Source organism: Microtus ochrogaster, chromosome 8, assembly GCF_000317375.1.
Source record: "Microtus ochrogaster isolate Prairie Vole_2 chromosome 8, MicOch1.0, whole genome shotgun sequence".
Lineage (NCBI taxonomy): Eukaryota > Metazoa > Chordata > Mammalia > Rodentia > Cricetidae > Microtus > Microtus ochrogaster.
Window position 1 is genome coordinate 24,778,566 of NC_022015.1, and position 18,423 is coordinate 24,796,988.

General features: G+C 47.2%; 1 protein-coding gene across 1 annotated transcript in view; it reads left to right on the top strand.

The window, feature by feature from the left end:
- Gpr26 (G protein-coupled receptor 26) overlaps positions 1 to 14,104 on the top strand; it is a 34,538-nt gene extending 20,434 nt beyond the window's left edge. Inside the window, exon 3 of the mRNA XM_005351392.3 lies at positions 4,655 to 14,104. Within this exon, the coding sequence (XP_005351449.1) occupies positions 4,655 to 4,892 (238 nt within the window). The 3' untranslated portion in view covers positions 4,893 to 14,104. The remainder of the gene's footprint in view (positions 1 to 4,654) is intronic.
- Positions 14,105 to 18,423: the final 4,319 nt, after the last annotated feature.

Sequence of the window (18,423 nt, forward strand, 5' to 3'; positions counted from 1 at the left end):
CTGTATTTCTCTCTCTCTGTGTGTGTGTGTGTGTGTGTGTGTGTGTGTGTGTGTGTGCAGAATGTTACAAAGAGAGACCTACAAGGACAGAAACAGAAAGAACAAAAGTAAGAGGAGCCGTGATGGGCAGAGGACATACGCAGAAGGGGCTCTGATCTGCTGCTTTGCTTTCAGTATTTGAAAGCAACAGTGTCAGGTGCACAGTTGAACTGGAAACAGTGCAGCAGCCGGCGAGGCAGTCTGGAACCAGAAAGCATGAGGTCTCTGTGGGTTAGGGAAGATGATACAAGGATGGGATCTGGAGGTGCTGAGTCCCAGGGTACTGAGAGCTGGTGTCCAGCAGCACTGTGCCTCTCCACAGAGACGCCCACTGGGAACAGGTCTTGATATTACTTCCTCCAGGATCCAAAGAATGCCTCAGAATTCAGACAAGTATACCCTCACCTCCAGGGACCATGGTGGCTCAGACTGTGGGCAGTGTGAGGATCCCCTATGGGTAAGGGCAAGGGCGGGCAGCTTCCTATCACCTTAGCCCTTTTCTGTGGCAGTCACTTCGGAGTGCTGCCAACAAGCGTCAGAAGGGGCCCACACCAAAGAGAGTCACAGTTCAGAGAAGTCCAACATACACAGAGGCATGGACAGGCATGCAGGATTCAGGGGTATAATCTGTGGATATCACCTATGTCAGCCGATTCTCTGTGTCCATCTTCTCTGTCAGCAAGCTCTGAATCTTGAAGCACTTTTACTCCTCAACGAACATACATGAGATATATACATATATATGTATATACATATATATGTAGACAACACACATGGTGCATTTAATGTAGATACACCTGACCCACACATGATGCACATGGGCATACATGTACATAACTCATGCACCCATGTGGCAAACATGCATACACATGTGCAAATATATGCACAATGCACATATACACACAACACAAGGCACACATACGCATGACCCTCACATGCACACACACAAGATACACCTGCATACATTTACACAGCACAAATGTACACATGTGTAATATACATACACATACCTCATGAGCACATGCACATACATTCAGGTGTCACAATGTGCTTACATACATTTGGCACATGTCCTCACGTGCACATAACACAATATGCACATACAAGCAAACATGCTCACGGTGCATACAACACATGGCACACACGCATGCACAGCAAGAAGCACATACAGCCATATGATGCACAAGTACTACAACACACACATGTGATAAGACAAGTATACACAGTCATCCCCAGGGTACATACACAGACACAGGTCACTTCACTGCTCAGACTTCTCTAAAGGGCTCAAATGCCTTCTCAAAATAACCTCAAGTGTTCGGAGAGGCAGACCCTGCCCTTCATGCATCCTGCTGTACCCCAGGCTGTTGACTGGTGTGGACTCTCCCGAGGGGATATGATTGGGAACAGGGGTGTGTGCAGGACTTCTCTACGTGCATTTTGAGCACACAAACCTAAGTGTCACTATGGCTGGAGCCTTAGGGCAAGCAGAGGTTTTTCCACCTCACACCCCAGGAAGCATACAGAAAACCCCTTGTGCTTAGTGAAAGGTGAGGGCAGGTGGCAGGAATGGTACTTAAGGGACAAGGCTGTCAGCTGGGGAGTGGCAGGGGCCAGGCTGCTCCAGAGGTGCCAAACCATGGAAGTCCCAGTGTCTCCTTGGCTTCTATGGGAATAGGGTGGGGATCTGGTTCCATTTCAGTGTTGTTACAGCTAGGGACCTCAAAACAACCAAGTAACCTAACAGCACATCCATGTCCCTGTGGGGTTCTTTCTGGGTGTTTTGGAGTATTGGCACTGCCCGAACTGAGTACCACACTGAGAGGCTTAAACAGCAGGAAGACATCCTCGTATCTCTTTGGCCAAAATTATATGGAACCAAATCTGGTTTGTCTTCATTTGAAGCCCTCCTTTGTCTGGGGTCTGTCAAAGGCTAGAACTTGCCACAGGTTTTATGGGGAGGGACAAGAGACAATGGTTTAGCACAGTGAATCATGACTTCATGGAAAGAGCCTCTTGGGGATTAAAGGGTCCCCAAAACTCATCTTGTCTCTCTACAATGCTGACTTCCAGGGTCCAGCGTGGCCTCTAGCCAGGCTTTGAGGGTGGACTTTCACTTTGTGGCAGGAGACCCTGGCTTGCTGCTCAATCTCTTTGGACCTCAATGACCTCATCTGTAAGATGGGAATGAGCCCTTCTCTGCAGGGTCATTGTGAGACAAGAGAGTGTACACAGTGAGGACTTGGTTCAAAGGAGGCACAAGCTGGAAATTATCTGAGGGAGTTTAGACCTCAGATAAAAGTTTGGGAAAGTAAACACTATAACTTTACCCTACACAGCCTCCAAACACTACTTTTGATCTTGCTGGGTGGTTTGATAATCAAGTATTTAAAAGAATTCTTTTGGGGAGTCTAGAGGGATAGCTCAAACAGCAATGTGTTTGTCATGCAAGCATAAGTCCAGAGTTCAGATCCCCAGAACCCATGTCAAAGACTAGGTGGAGCAGCAGATGCCTGTAACCTCAGCCAGGACAAAATGTGTGATGGAGTCAGGCAAATCCTTGCAAAGCTGTTGGCCAGATAACCTATCCAACCTGGTGAAGTTCCAGCCCAATGATGTACCCTGATATCAGAGATAAAATGTGGAGGGTGTCTGAGGAAGGAACACACCCAGGTTGTTCTTTGATTTCCATGAATGCATTCACGCATTCATGTGTGTATCTACATATACACATGAACACACACACCTATCCTTTGGGGCGATCCACGATGATAGGATCAACCTTAATAATATACAGAATACAGGTCATTTGGGAAACATGATTGGGCATCACATGGTGTGATGGATAGTTTTATGTCAACTAGACACAAGCTAAAGTCATCCGAGAGGAGGGAGACTCAATTAAGACAATATCTCCATAAGATCATGATGTAGGCAGGCCTGTAGGGTGTTCTGTTAATTCGTGATTGATGGGAGAGGGCCCAGCCCATTGTGGGTGATGCTATCTCTGGGCTGGTGGTCTTGGGTTCTATAAGACATGAGGAGCAAGCCAGTAAGCAGCACCCCTCCATGGCCTCTTCATCAGCTCCTGCCTCCAGGATCCTGCCCTGTTTGAGTTTCTATCCTGACTTCCTTTGATGATGAAAGTGTGAGCCAAATACACCCTTTCCTCCTCAAGTCACTTTTCAGTCATGACATTTTATTTGCAACAATAGACACACAGCAACAGTGAGCCAGCATTTGGCTATTTCATTAAGTGTGACATTGTCAATTTAGGGCTTTTGTCTCTTTTGATTCATCCCTTCTAAAGCATAGATTTTTTTTTTTTAAAAAAAAAGCGAGTATTTCCCTTCTGCTCACATCTTCAGTTCCTCAGCTCCTCATGCAATCTGTCAGTGAAATGAGGAGAAAGGTATCCCTGGTTCTCCCCAGGACTAAAGGGTGATGAAGGAATGATGGGGCAAAGACAGTGGTCTCATGACGAACTCACTGGAGATCCATTCAAAACAAAGCGTTCCAGTGGGGAGTGGCATAAAGCACCTGTCCGTTCTTCCCACTGACTCTAAGACCCATCACACAACTTCAACCCACAGACCAAGCCAGGAAAACTAAATTGGCAGCAGAGTCACGCTCTATCCTTCTTGTCTCTGAGCCCTCTCCCAGGCGACCCACCAAGCTGAGAACCATCACTGCCTGCTCTCCAGAAGATGTCCCAGGTGGTGGCCAGCTGCCAGAGTCTAGCTGGTTACAGGCACTAGGCTTGCTACGACCCTTCTCCTTTCTGGATCTCAACCTTCTCATTTGACAGTGGGTGGAGGAGAAGTGATGTAGGATCTCCAAACTCTCCAAGCTTTGTGGGTCTTTTTGATCTTATGCTAATGCTACATGCTTTCTCAAGTCTGACCAGTGGGGCTGCGAACCCTTGGGAGAGAGCAATCATAATTAGGGATAGGAGTGGAGACAGAGGAATTCTTACCGCCCTTGAAGGCTGGAGTTCGCACCACTCAGTGAGTTCCATGGCTATCAGAAGAACTTGAAAAACTGAACTCTTGAACACTCAGGATGTATCTCCCTTGCGCTCCTCAGGAGACAAAGGTCACTTTCTGGTCTCTTGACTACTGCTCTTGTCAGAGGCCACCAGGACCCGAGTCCTAGGAATAGCTCTTCCTCACTGGCAGACGTTCTGCTGGAGCTCTGCAGAATGTTTGCCAAGGTTTTTTTTTTTTTCCTCAGCCCTCCCTCCCACATAGACTCCTTAGGAAGGCGGAACTGAATTTGAGGCAGAGCCAAACCAGACTCTCATGGATTAAAAGATCATAGAAACAAGCCCATCTGACTTCCTTTCTCTGCAGATAAGACATGCGGGCCTACAGAGCGTTAAGACTTGTGGGGGTCAGAAGCAGAGGTGACGGCTTTAAATCCCTCCTTTATTGTTGAATGCCCCTAAGAGCTTGAGGATATGAGGTGGTCATGTCTCCCAGCTTCACTACAGTAACCTGTGTGCACAGTTGACAGAGCGCTTGGGAATCATTGCTTTCCTTGTTACCTGACACGGTTCCATGCCCCTAACACACGCCCACAGCACCCTCAGTGACACACTCCCATCTCTCCACAGGCTGGTGGAACTCTTCTCCACAGCACCCATCGGCTCCCACTGGGGCGTGCTGTCCAAGTGCTTGGCCTACAGCAAGGCTGCATCTGACCCCTTCGTGTACTCCTTGCTGCGACACCAATACCGTCGGAGCTGCAAGGAGCTTCTGAACAGGATCTTCAACAGACGCTCCATCCGCTCCCGCTCCGTGGGTCTCACAGGTGACTCTCACAGCCAGAACATTCTGCCGGTGTCGGAATGAAGGACGGCTCTACTGCCGGGGCGTTCAGAACGAGAGGACAGAGCAAAGGGAGGTGGGCTGGTCTCCTGGATGGACATTTACTGCCGCCATTGCCGGGTGATTGCAGTGATGTTGATGTCTGAACAAGTTCCAGGGCCCGCTTCTTGGCTTTTCCAGGGTAGATGTCAGACTGTTCCATCACCAAAGGATGGCCATGGGCCGAGGCCTGGTCTTTCTTTCTGGGAGTGTATTTTGAGCATTTAGACTCACCAAAGGCCTCCCAAAGAATGGTAGGCTAGTCACTGTCAAGGACACAGAGTGTTGATGGCGGTGTAGGGTATGGTACACACCTGTTCGCTAGCTACTGGTCATGGGGTTCCATGCTCCAAGGGACATTTCAGTGATGCTGAAAGTGAGGTTGGCTGTGACCTTCTGATCCATAACTAATATGGCAACCCTTTTCCACTTGGTAGTGGTGGCTGCTGTAACCCAAATATTATCCAGCTGGTGCCAATTACAGTACGCTCGGCTAACACCCTTGGGCTCTGTGCTCAATGGAAAAGTGTTTAACAACCTGTTTGCTGCCCACCAGTTGTTGTAGGAATGGGAATTTGGATTCAACTTCTGCCCCTCTTTCATCAAACAAACTAATATTTGCGTGTATTGACAATCTTAGCATGAAAGTGGTCTCAATAGACGGGTAATAGATAACGCTAGATTCTCTGAAATCTGAGAAGGAAGTCACCTTCTTCTGATTTGCATGCCATAGTTTTGAGAGCCCAGTAAAGCAGGAAGAAGGTGTCCGGTCTCTCCTACTACCCCACATAGGATCTAAGCTGGTAGGAAGGACTCCCTCTTGTCTTAAACATCTTGCCCATCATCTCCTGTGAGGTGGATGCCCAGGAACTGACCTGAACAGGGAGGCAGTCTTCGTTTTCAGATAGTGGGTTCCACTATCCTGGTGGTTCATTACCCTCATTCTGCAATTCTGTCCTGGGAAAGCAGGGATGGTCCAAGGTCACCACAAAAGTGCTTTGTGGCACTGATGAGAGAGTGCAATTAGTACAGGATGCTCTTCCAGTAATATACATGCAGATCTGTTGGGAACCGTTGTCTTGGTCTCATTAAAATCTAAGATAAGGACTGGAAAGATAGCTTAGCCAGTAAAGTACTTACTATAAAGCCCCGAGTCTGACCCCAAGAATCCACACTGAAGGCAAACTGGCCATGGTGGCATGCGCTGGAGAAGCGAGAGAGGTCACTCCCCAGGGCTCACTGGTCAGCCAAGATTTAGCTGAACTGGTGAGTTACAAGCCAGTGACGGACCTCAAAAAGAAAGAACAGTGTAGATGGCAGCTGAGAAACAAAACCTGAAGTTGACCTCTAACCCCACCATAGAGCAGCGTGCATGTACACACACACACACACACACACACACACACACACACACACCATGTGCGTGTCTTCCTGTCTCATCATTACAGACTGACTTGAGAATGCTCAGAACAGTTGTTGCTTTGCGCTGTAAGAGACTTCCCTGGGTGGGAAGGGTGGAGCGCCATCAAGTCAGAAGCATCTTTCCTTCCTTGTAACTTTACACAACCTAGCCTCACAAGTACAAAGGGAACTCTCCACCAGGGACCAAGCCGAAGACCGTTGGTTTTCCTTGCCAGGCAGCCCCGGTAGTTAAAGGCAGAGAAATGTCTACTTGTCTATTTGAAAAGAGAGCCTATCATTAACTCTTGGCAATTCATTTAGAAAACAACTCCACCAGGCCTGGTGTTGTCAGGCTTCAGAGTTTCCATGGAGACAGTTGTAACATCTAAGGAGGCTTTACTATCTTCCCATTGCTGGGAGAGATGTACTCGCACCTACCTTGTTGGGGAAAAAGAACCTGGGCTCCAGCGGGGACTCCTCAGGACACTTGTTTGGACTTTGTACCTATCTCTGTCCAGCCAATCTTATGGGGGAGTTGGTGAGGTCCACTCCTCCCTCCTGTGACAAGAGATGTCACCCAGGTAGCTTGAATTTAGCCACGGTGAAAGTTTTAATGCACCCAGAATAACTAAGTGTTGTAAATCAGGCCTTCCTTTCCCCCAGAGCTGGTTGTCACCCATCTACTAGAACAACACTGACACATATTTGTTTCTGGGACAAAACTGTCCTGGTTCAGAGTCCATTTGGCCCCATCTAGCACAAATCACCGCAATCATTTCTATAGCTCGGCTAGAGAAGAGCAGCTGTATCTACCCTCTGCTGTCCCAACACTCAAAGTGCTAGGGAAGCTCAAATCAAGCAGAGAGCCAAGACAGCATGCACCAAATAATCTCCCCCTTCACACAAATACTGCTAAAGTTGGGCAAAATAGGAATGGTGACCCAGAGAGAGAAGTCAGTAGATAGGCAGGGGTGAGTAGGGACATCCTCTTCTCCCATATTGGTTTGGAGGGAGAGTAACCCTATCAATCCTTTCTCTGCCTGCTCTGTGTTGGCAACATATTGCACCCTGAGTTGCACCAAGATCTCGCTGTCCCTTCCATAACTAAGAAGCAGGAACTGCCACCCACGACACCTCTTATCCGGAAGGATGTATGCTGTAATTTTCACTATGCCTCTAAAACTGCTTACCATCTAATAAAACCCACTACATTGGCATCATGCCACCGACAAGAACCCCAGATAAGCCCATTGATGGAGAGTTTTCATTATCACTTAGGCACAGGCTTGAAAACCCAAGGGAAGCAAGAAGGAAGCGGCTCCATTGGCAATGAGCACCAGCCAATGCCACAGCAATTGCCTCCCATAAAAGTTTATAGCGGTCTGCACATCTCTAAAACATGCCCCTTGAGGTCACTGCTTCCACCTGAGTGATCTACCTCATTCTGGCAATTTAATTAATCAAACAACGTGTGATTTTCTCAGGTGTGAGGTATATGAAACAAGACTCCATCCTCCCAAGGTGAAAGGTCTCAGTGACTTGCTTGACTCCCGCTGGTTCCCGGAGACACCTTCATGGCACTTGGACTCGAGGGCCACTGGGCAGGTGAAACCGTTTTGTGAAGCTTGGGAGTACTGCCGACAGAGGAGAGGCCTCTTCCACATCCCAAATCCACTCAGAGGGCTCAGTTCCGGCCTCACACACATGGCTGGCCTTTTATAATCTCTCTGCCCCATCTGCCTTTTTCTTGCATCCCCTTCTAGGAGGTCAGGATCTCAGAAACCTGGGGCTCTTGGGCATAGAGGATACTTGCTGAATGGCACACTACTGGTGTCTGGCTAGCTCACCGCCCATAGACAGGTGTCTGCATTCAGCTGGGAGATGAACAGGGCTTGGTGACCTCCTTGGCCTGTTTCCTACTGTGTTTTCTTCCAGGGCTCAGCTCAGGCTCCTGTCACTCTGAGCAATAAAACTCTTGTCTTGCATTTGTGAGATACACTTTGTTTTGCTTTTCATGTGTCTCTCTCCTCGAGAGAAGGTAGACAGAATAGGGCCAGGCTTGTGTGCTCATTGTCGCTCTTGCCCAGGCTTAGAGGCAGGTAGTCATCAGCTCTTGGCTGTAATGCGGCTGTTGGATGAACCCAAAGATGGTGTATTGTCAGGATTTGGCCTTAACACAGGGTTAAGTCAGTTGCCTGATTTTACTGAGGATATGAGGATTTTTTTTTTTTTTTTTTTTTGGATTTTCAAGACAGGGTTTCTCTGCAGCTTTTGAGCCAATCCTGGAACTAGCTCTTATGGACCAGGCTGGTCTCATACTCACAGAGATCTGCCTGCCTCTGCCTCCTGAGTGCTGGGATTAAAGGAGTGTGCCACCACCACCTGGTGTGGAGATTCTTTAAGGTGCCAGAAACCTCTTGGATCAGCTCACATCCTCCAGCCCAAGAACACCATGGGGGAAGAGCTGGAGACTGTGAGTCTCCCATTACCTTCCTGAGAATCTGAGGATCTGAATGGAGACAGTGGCTATTAAACTTCCCCATCCCCACTGTCGCCAAGGGACTTGCTTCAGTACGAACTCCTGAGTTCCCCCTTCAGAGGTGAATTCAGGCCAGATGGCAGGACTTGGGATTCTGTGATCTACATATTGGTGTCCAAGCAGCTGACTCAGGTGATAGCTCACCTTCAGAGACACTACAGGGTTAGTGTTTTAGATGTTGAGAACTCCTTGTCAACTGGCATTTTCAAGAAACTCAGAAACTTTGGGTCATTAGCTCCATGAGCATCAGTAGTATGCAGCACTCCCCTCCCCCAGCCCCACGAGCCCAAGTGAGGCTTCTCAGTCCCTGGACCCTTAAAATTCGCATGGAGATGATGTGCAGAGCCTTTGGTGAGGAGAGGATTTGAAGCTCCGTTTTGTTCCTTCAGGCTCAACAGATGAATCTCTGTGTGAAGAGGGAGTCTGCCTTGTAAGCTCCCTGCCTTCCCTGGCAGCTCCTACGTCCACTCGAGCTTTTCCTGCCTTTCTTCAGGCCCTACTGTGTGGTAAAAGGCCTTTTCATCTCCTTCCCCATACACAAAGTGAAGTACAGGAGCTGGACACTTTGGGCAGTCAGCTTCCCAGGAGGGAGGAGCCATGGGTCCTAAGGAATGGAACTGTCCAACTTCAGTGATCTGGAATATAGAAAGGGCACAGCTGAAACTGAGGGTGGTTCCTGTCAGCCTGACTCAGACGTCAGAAATTAGGGCCTGCTCAGTAATGGAGGGTCAGGGAATGGGCTCCTGCCATGATGTGTTGAGCGGTTGGTGGCAAAACTGGAGCTGAGCAAGAGTGACAGGCAGTTATGAGTTACGTGGGAGTGCTCACCTGTCACCCCATAGTTCTGCAAGCCAGAGCCTCCTGTGCCAGCCCCCCGGGGAATATGAGTTCTACGTGGGCCTAGGTGAAGGGTGTTGCTCAGCGCTGTTAACCAGAGACCCTGGAAGACTTTGCAGAGGCAGTGAACTTTGGGCCAGAACTGCCACGACAAAGGGGTGAGACATAGGAGATTTGGACCAGCCTGGGAAAGGTCCAGGTAGGCGGGGCTTAGTGCACATTCAGAAACACTGGAAGGGGGGAGTGTTCAGAAATGGGCAGTAACTCCTGAGACACAGGGAAAGCCATCTGTGGCCAGCAGGATGCATATTCTTAAAATCAGAACAACATAGAAAAAGATGATGGGAGAAAAATGGACAGATATTTAGCTATCCAAAAAGAGAAGAATGAAAAAGCTGGAGGAAAAAAAGGAAGAAAGGGAAGGAAGGATGGAGAGGGAAAAGGTGAATGGAGCTGCATTCATTTTGAGGGGAGTGACACGTTTCATTTTAATTAGCTATTTTATATACTTATTTACTCACCACCTAGTCTGCCCCTCCACTCCTTTCCACCCCCTCTCCCTCCCGTCTTCATGCACTTTTTTTTTTATCTTTTAACCACCGAGTTCTAATGGTGTCGCTAGTATGTGTGGGTGTGTAGGGCTGTCTATCAGAGCAGGGCAATCCACCCAGAGACAGACCTCAGAAGAAAACTGATATTCCCAAAGCAGCCGTCACTGCCAATAGCTCCTCAGCCGGAGAATGGGGCTTTGTAATCTCCTCCCCGATGCACGTTAGGATTTTGACTGGCTTTAACTTATGCCGGAGAATGCAGCCACAGCCGCCGTGACTTCATGTGTACAATGGGTCACTGTCATGACCAGAAGACATCTTTTTGCTGCAGTCTTCCCAACCTCTGGCTCTGCTCATCTTCCTACTTGCTTCAATGAGCCTTGGAGGAGGAGGCATCAGATAGATGTCTTACACATAAAGAGAACTCAAAGATGAATACTCTTGGAGCCTCTTACATTCTGTAGTTTGACCCGCTATGGGTCTCTGTACTAAACTCCATTTACAGCAGAAAAAAAACTTCGCTGAGGGTTGAAAACTACCCAACCTGAAGGTGCAGGGAAGTGAGATCCCGGAGGTCAATGTTTAATGATATCTATATATTTCTTTGAGAATTTTATATAATGTGTTTTGCTCCTAGTTACTCACAAGTCCTCCCCTTAACATCTCCCAGTTCTGCCCCTACCTTCCTACCCCGCCCCACATTTTAAAGCTATCAACTCCAATTTGGGCTGTTCATATATTTCTAGGTGTGGAACATGGTCATGCTATCAGACAACATGTTTCAAAACTGACTCTCCCTTCTCCGGAAGGCAGAAACTGTCCATACCTTCTCAGTTAGGGCTGACGGCTCATGAGCCACTTCCTATCCTGGGCTCGAAGTTGCCTGGCTTGATATCACACAGGCAGCCCCAGCTGCTGTGAGAGCGAGCACTGTAGTTCTTTCACGGCCAGAAGACACGGCGATGTCAGTCTGCTCCTCCCCAACCGCTGATTCTCAAATCTTTCAGTTCCCATGATGGGCCATGAGCCTTGGCGTGTGTGTGTGTGTGTGTGTGTGTGTGTGTGTGTGTGTGTGTGTGTGTGGTGTGTGATTTAGATATCGTGTTTGTGACTAAACACTCCACACTTATTTATTCTCTGTAGTTTTTCCACAAACCATCATTCACTGCATAAAGAAACTTCTCTGATGAGGTCTACAAGCTGCACTCATGTATGAATAGCACAGATATATAAATTAAGAGGGCAGTTTAATGCTGTCTCCATTGATCAAAATGATAATATAAATCTTTAAAATAACACACACACACACATATACACACGGAGCCTGTGAACTCCCTATCTGTGGATTCTTGGACAGATTTGCAATACCAGGCATGTGTTTCTTCCTGTGTAGTAGACCTTAAATCCAACCAGAAAATGATTGGTTACCCCATAACATTTGTGACACTATTGTACATACCCATGGGCAAATCTTGCTATGTTTGTCTTTATTATAGTTATCAGGGCTCACAGATGGCTAAGACTGTTGATGACATTTTCTCCAGCAGCCTGCACAGCACCTTCTAGTACTATGAGAGCTAGCCAACAACGGATGAAGCTTCCTGGTCAGTATTGATTTTACCATGTCCTGTGATTAATGTGTGCAGTATTTTCAGCAATCGGGTTCTATTGTCAAGCTCTGGTATGCAACCAAGCCAACATTCATTGCTACTGAGGGTGTTCATCCCTCTTTTGTTTGTTTAGATGCTCACTTACTTATTTGCTTATTTTTAAGACAGGCTATCCCAGCTGGCCTTGAACTCACCATATAGCCCACACGGGTCTCAAACTTGCACCAGATCTTACAGTGATCAGCAATCCCCCTGCCTCAGCCCCCTGGGTGCTGACATTGCAGACATGAGCCACCACACAGCTACGATTAAGTCCCAAGAGACCAAACCCAGGCATCTTTTCCTAGGGCACCTCCTCTGATGGTAGCCTGAGAGAAAGCAAAGGAGTGTCTTCAGTTTCTCTAGGTGAGCGTCACACAGTTAGCGTCCGTGCTGGGACTGAGATACACACTGCTGGCAATCCCCAGGAACAAATGAAGAACGGACATAGCACAGTGTACCGTAACACAGTCGTGGTGCAAAGGCTGTCCTCCCACTTACTAGACATCCCACACCCTCACCTTCCTTTGCAGGCAAGATGAATAGTTCATTCCTGCAATGTGTCATGTAAATGCGCACTTCACATTTAAAAGTCAAATGTGACTGGAGCCAATAGCAGCACGGCTGTTTTATCATGCACACCCACGTTTAAGGATTTTTTTTTTAATCGATTGATATTTTAGCGTCAAAAGCCTATGTGTGCCCCTCGGATGTATATGGTCTTAGGAACACCCATGTCCCCTCACACATGCCCAGTAAGTCTGCAGAGTCACCATCTTCCGTATTCCCTAGCACGGAAGTAGAGATCTTGTCGTGATGGTTTCAAAGGGCTTAGAATTCCTTCTTGGAGACAGGCAGTCCCAGGCTTCCGCTACACTCCACAGCACCCAATGAGAACAGGTTTAGGGTAGAGAGCAACAGAGGCCATCACAATGACATTCCTGCAATGTGTCTGGGTGATTGGAAATCAGGTCGTAGTAATTTCTCAGGCTGGTTAAAATCCCTAACACCCAATCCCCAAATCCCCAGCCTCCCATTGCCTTCCTTCAGCTCCTTGTTTGCCAAACCTTTACTTGAATTATTAATAGTAACCAACTCGCCCTGCTTGCGAAAGCTTCGAATGCCAAGTTTCCTTGCAAACTGAACCGATTCCAAACCTCAACAATCCTGTTTTACAAGAAGTGTGTAAATACAATCTCTCCTGGAGCATAGGGGCATTCATGGGATCCGGCGTCCCACCAATCCCATCCGGATCCCCTGCAAGAAACCCAATTGCTCTGAGTTGCAAGTAGCAAATCAAAAGGGTACCTCGCCTTGGCCTCCCTGCCACCCGGGGCAGTTACCTCGATGCAGAATGAATCACATTCTTTGCTTAGGCACCTCTGGGAGGAGTTGAAACCTTGCATCTAAATGCCGACTTCCCATTTGGGGAGGATGCTCTTGGGTGGCCATAACTCTCCCTCTGGTGTTGTGTCCTGTATAGTGGATGAGAACAGACGCTATGAGCCATGTCCATCCTTCCTCCCCAAGCAAACACAGCAGAATGATCTTGCCTTGTATCCCATAGAAGCAGCATCATTTCTTGGGAGTGAGAGGCTGAGGCTAGACTCCTACAAGGGAATGCACTTTGTATCTTAACATTTCAAGAAAACTTTAAGATTTAGGAAAATAAAAGATATTTCTGGCGACATTTGATTGGGGTCCCCATGGTGTTGTGGTCCTCCCCAGGAGAGTCTTAGGGAGATAAATGGAAGCTCATGTGCCGAGTCAATGCCCCTCCCACCAGTGTGCCTGCCCGTGTGTGCATACTACATACGGTGGAGGTTCCACACCAACAGCCGAACGCCCGAGCGCCAAATGGAGCAAAAGTTTAGTGTCTTACGTCACTGTAGTTTTAACGTGGCTTTCTGATTTAATGAATGAAACTCTGACTCCATTTATTCTTACGTGAAGTATCACTACTCTACTCTCTCTCCCAATGTGGCGACATTTACCTTCCCTGTGACGCACCTGCCAACAGCTGTATTCTACTGGAACGGGACTCGAGAGAGATTTGAATCCAAGGCCAACGCTGCCTGCTCTGTTTACAATGGCTTGTGTTTTGTGAATATATATCAAATGTTGTAATATATTTTTATGATAGAATTGATGGTTAATACAAGGGAAATATATAAATATATATTGTGATTCTGTCCAATAAAGATAACTGTTATAAAATCTCATCTGTATTTGACTGACTTAGTGTGGGCACACTGCTGTGTATAAGCTAAGTGTCAGAAATGGTGGCACCAACATTTGCCTTTCTTTCTCCCTTGCCTTCTGAGACTACGTTCTCTTTTCTACACCCTGTCACTGCCTCTGACCTCATGCAGCTCTCAGTTTGAGACAGTCATCTTAATTTGTGCAAACTCACACAACAGACCTGCCATGAGAGAGGTTTGCCCTCTACTACTTCCAAATGCAATGTGTTTCAAATCATTCACTGTTGCCATAGCAGAGTACTTGAGGCTGGGTAATGTGCCAAGAGCAGCACTGAACTCTGGGAAGCCCAAGACTGAGGGGCTGATGTCAGGCATGGTGGAAGGCATCATATGGTGAGAAAGAAAGAACATAAGAAACTAAACTTGAGGCTTCCAGATCCCCTTGTAGTTGGTGTTAATCCAGGCCTGAAGTTGGAGGCTCACTACTTAAGGGCCTCTCATTAGACTCTGCCTCCTGACACTCTTGCACTGGAGACTCAGTTTCCATCACTTGCTTGGGGGAGGGGAAGCAGACTCAAGCCTCAGCACCATGCAACTTTTAACCTTTGGGCAGGCTCTCAGGGCTTTGCCAATGATCCATGAGCTGGGTTCCAGAGACAGAGTTCTGCAAGGGGAAGAAGTCACCCTCTTGCTGCCATATACATGGTACTGGGGTCTCAGCCAGGTCTACTTCCTAAGAGCTCCAGCTATAAGGTTTTCTCTTTTTATGCCGCAGAGAAGTGCTGCAGAGACTCTGGATCTGAATCAGGAAGGAATCTGTGCCTGCAGATGGAATGCCCGGGTCCACAGAGGCTATCCTCACCACCAAGGGTCAGCCTTTAGGCCACTTCAGGGGCAAGGTGCTGAGTGAGGGTGTAGAGCATCACAGTCGCCTGAGCACCTGCTGTGGCCAACATGCTGCATGCCACACATCAGCCGCATTGCCTCTGTGACCCTGCATTCATGGTTCCCATGGAGATGGCATTCTCCAGCAGAGGGTCTACAGGTGTGGAGCAATGTGTGCAAAGTGAAAGAGATGCTCCAGGAGGACTCTGGCTGCTCTGTCCCTTCTGCAGTTTTCCTCCAGGCAGGCTGGTGGGCTCCTGAGCATCCATAGCCCCACTATTCTTTGTGTCTGTGGTCTCCCCTTAACCTTGGTTTTCTTTTCAAGGTTTCTGGTTACCTCTAGTGAGCCACAGTCCAAAAGTACCAAATGGAAAATTCCAGAGGTAAACAAGTTACATTTTTGCAATTGCATATGGTTCTAAGAAGAATGTTGAAATCTTATGTCACCCTGCTCTGTCCCACCAGGATAGGACTCGGACCTTTACATGAACAGTGTTCCTCAATACCCACACACTACTTGCTCACAGCTGCTTAGAAGCTTCAATGGCTGTCACAGTATCTATGAGTTTTATGTTCAGGTAAGTCCTGTTACTTAATGTCAACCCCAAAGCACAAGAATAGTGATGCTGGCCATGTGGATAAGACTAAGCAAGACCACAGGAGTGTTTCACTTAAGAAAAAAAGAGGAGTGTAATGGATAAGCCTCGCCCTGGGAAAACCACCTTCGTGAAAAAAAAAACAATAAAAAAAAGAAAAAAAATAAAAATAATTCAAAACAGGAGAGTTAATTGATAACATGATGCGAAAGTTGTATATACATTGGTTTCATTTCTGACATGATTTACTCTGAATAAAGCAAAAGTATAAAATACCATAAAAAAAAGAAAAAAAGAGGAAAGTCCTCAATGTAAGGACAGAAAAAAAGTCATTTGCTGGTGCTAAGATCTAGTAGGAAGAAGGAAGCAATATCCTTGTGGGGAAAGCACAAAGAACAAAAGAGAAATGTCTGCTAATTTTGCCACTGCACAAAAAACTACAGAAATGGTGAGCTTGGTGCCTATGAAGAAAACCTTAACTTCTCTGTACTTTTCATGGTTTTGGGCACCCATTGGTGGAAATCTTGGAACACACTCCCCCAGGATAAGGATAGATCACTGTCTTCTTAATTTTTCTAACTTCTGGTAAGTCTTATATGCATTTTCAAATTCTTTGACACTTTCATACATGCATAGAATGTATTTAGATCGCATCCGCCCCCAACTCCCCTCCTCCGAGGTGCGTATTTAGAAGGGCCGTGTTCTAGTCTGGCTTCTGACTTATTTTATCTGCCTTTGTACAAGACTCTTCTGTCTGTCGGCTCCAGTTTTTCCATCTTTAAAAATTTAAGCTGTGATAAATTTTTAGACATGGGAATCAATTAAAAAGAGAACAGCGTTCAGAAATAGATAACACCTCGATGGTCAATCAGCCCCCCCCCCCCACGCAGGTGCTAAGCCAATCCCCTGATTGATGGGAGAGTCTTGCATCAAATGATGTGGAAACAGCTGCATGTCCAGGCCCTGAAATAAGTGAACCTGCCCCGTGCACTACCTTCTCCTCTGCCTCGTGCACTAGCTTCTCCTGAAACTCTCTCACACACAAATGGAAAGTCAAAAGTTGAAACTTCCTAGAAGAAAACACTGGAGGAAATCTCGACAACTCGGGAGCATGTTGTGGGAGCTGCAGGCCTCTTCCCCAGCCTGGCTCCCGGCTGCCTGGCTAGCTTATGCCCCAAAATAACAACACACAAACTGTATTCATATAAACACTGCTTGGCCCATTATATCTAGCCTCTTCTCGGCTAACTCTCACACCTGGACTAGCCCATTTCTAATAATGTGTGTAGCACCCCAAGGTGCACTTACTGGGAATATTCTAGCCTACGTCCATCCTGGGTTGGAGCTTCATCGCGTCTGCCCTAAAGAGCAGCAGCCTGGCATCTGAGCTCACTTCCTCTTCCTCCCAGCATTCTGTTCTGTTTACTCCACCCACCTATTTTCTAACCTATGAGGGCCAGGCAGTTTCTTTATTATTTAACCAATGAAATCAACAGATTGATATATGACACTCCCACATCAGGGGCATGCAAAAATATGCCTTTGAGGAACAAAAAATGATTGTAAGTGATGGACTGGGCTTCATCACAATGGGAAATGCCTGCTCCTGAAACACCACTAAGAAAAATCAAAAAAAGCAAGGGCAAAATGGGACATTTGCAATTCACATGTCTGGCAAAAAAATTGCAACCATAATACATAAGAGAGATAGCCTTACAGAATGGGTAGAAGAAACAAAGCATCACCAAAGAAAGGTTTGCAAATGACCAACAGCATACCAAAAAGTCTTGATATCAAGAATCATCAGGCAAATGGAAATTAAAACTGCAGTGAGTCACCACAGCACCACACACCCCTGGGACAGGTCAGCCAAAGGTTATGGAATGATTGAAAGTCACACTTTGTACTTGGGATGCAAAGTGGTCTGGTGTTTGTGTGCCTGTGTATGCTTCTGTGGCTGTAAGAGCACAGGTACAAGGGTTATGTGTGTTTCTTGGGGTGCATATGTGACGATGGGTACACAGGTAGAGGGTTTGTGTGTGTGTGTGTGTGTGTTGCTGGGATGCACATGTGTTGCTGGGGTGCACATATGACTACATGTGCACAGGTAGGGGGTACATGTGTTGCTTGGGGTGCACATATGTCTAGCGGTGCATGTTTGGCTGGGAATGCATATGTGTATGGAGGACACAAACTGATGTTGAGTATCTCCTCGGTCATTCTCCACCTCATTTAAAAAGATTTTCCATTTTATTTAAATTTATTGTGTGTGTGGGGGGGGGGGTCAAGCATAACTTGTAGGAGTTAATTCTCCCCCTCCACTATGTGGATCCCAGGGATCAAACTCAGGTTATCCCATCCATGCTGAGGGGCAAGCACATCTATCCACCCAACCATCTCACTGGCCCTCCAATCGGTTTTTGAGACAGGAAAACTTCCTGTCTCCATGACCCTCCTAGGTGCGGGATTACATGCTCAGTTTCTATGTGGGTGCTTAGCATCGACTCTCAGGTCCTCACGCTTGCACAATGAGTGCTTTACCCACTAAAACATCCCCCTTCCTCTACCTCTGGAATGCTAGGATTACAGGTATGTGCCACACACAGTTTATGCAGTACTAGGGGCCAAATCCAAGACTTAGTACTTGCTAGTCAAGTACTATACCAGGTGAGCCCTATCCCCAGACTCCAGCCTATTTCAATAGGCAGGAGAATGTTTCCCAGACAAAAGAATGGGCTCTGATCATTAACTTGAGTTGGTAGATGGTGGCATTATATGCTAGCTCTAGGGACAGCAGCTTCCAGACTGACCCTACCTCAGAGTCACCTAGACAGTTCATTCAAACAGGGTCTCTTGA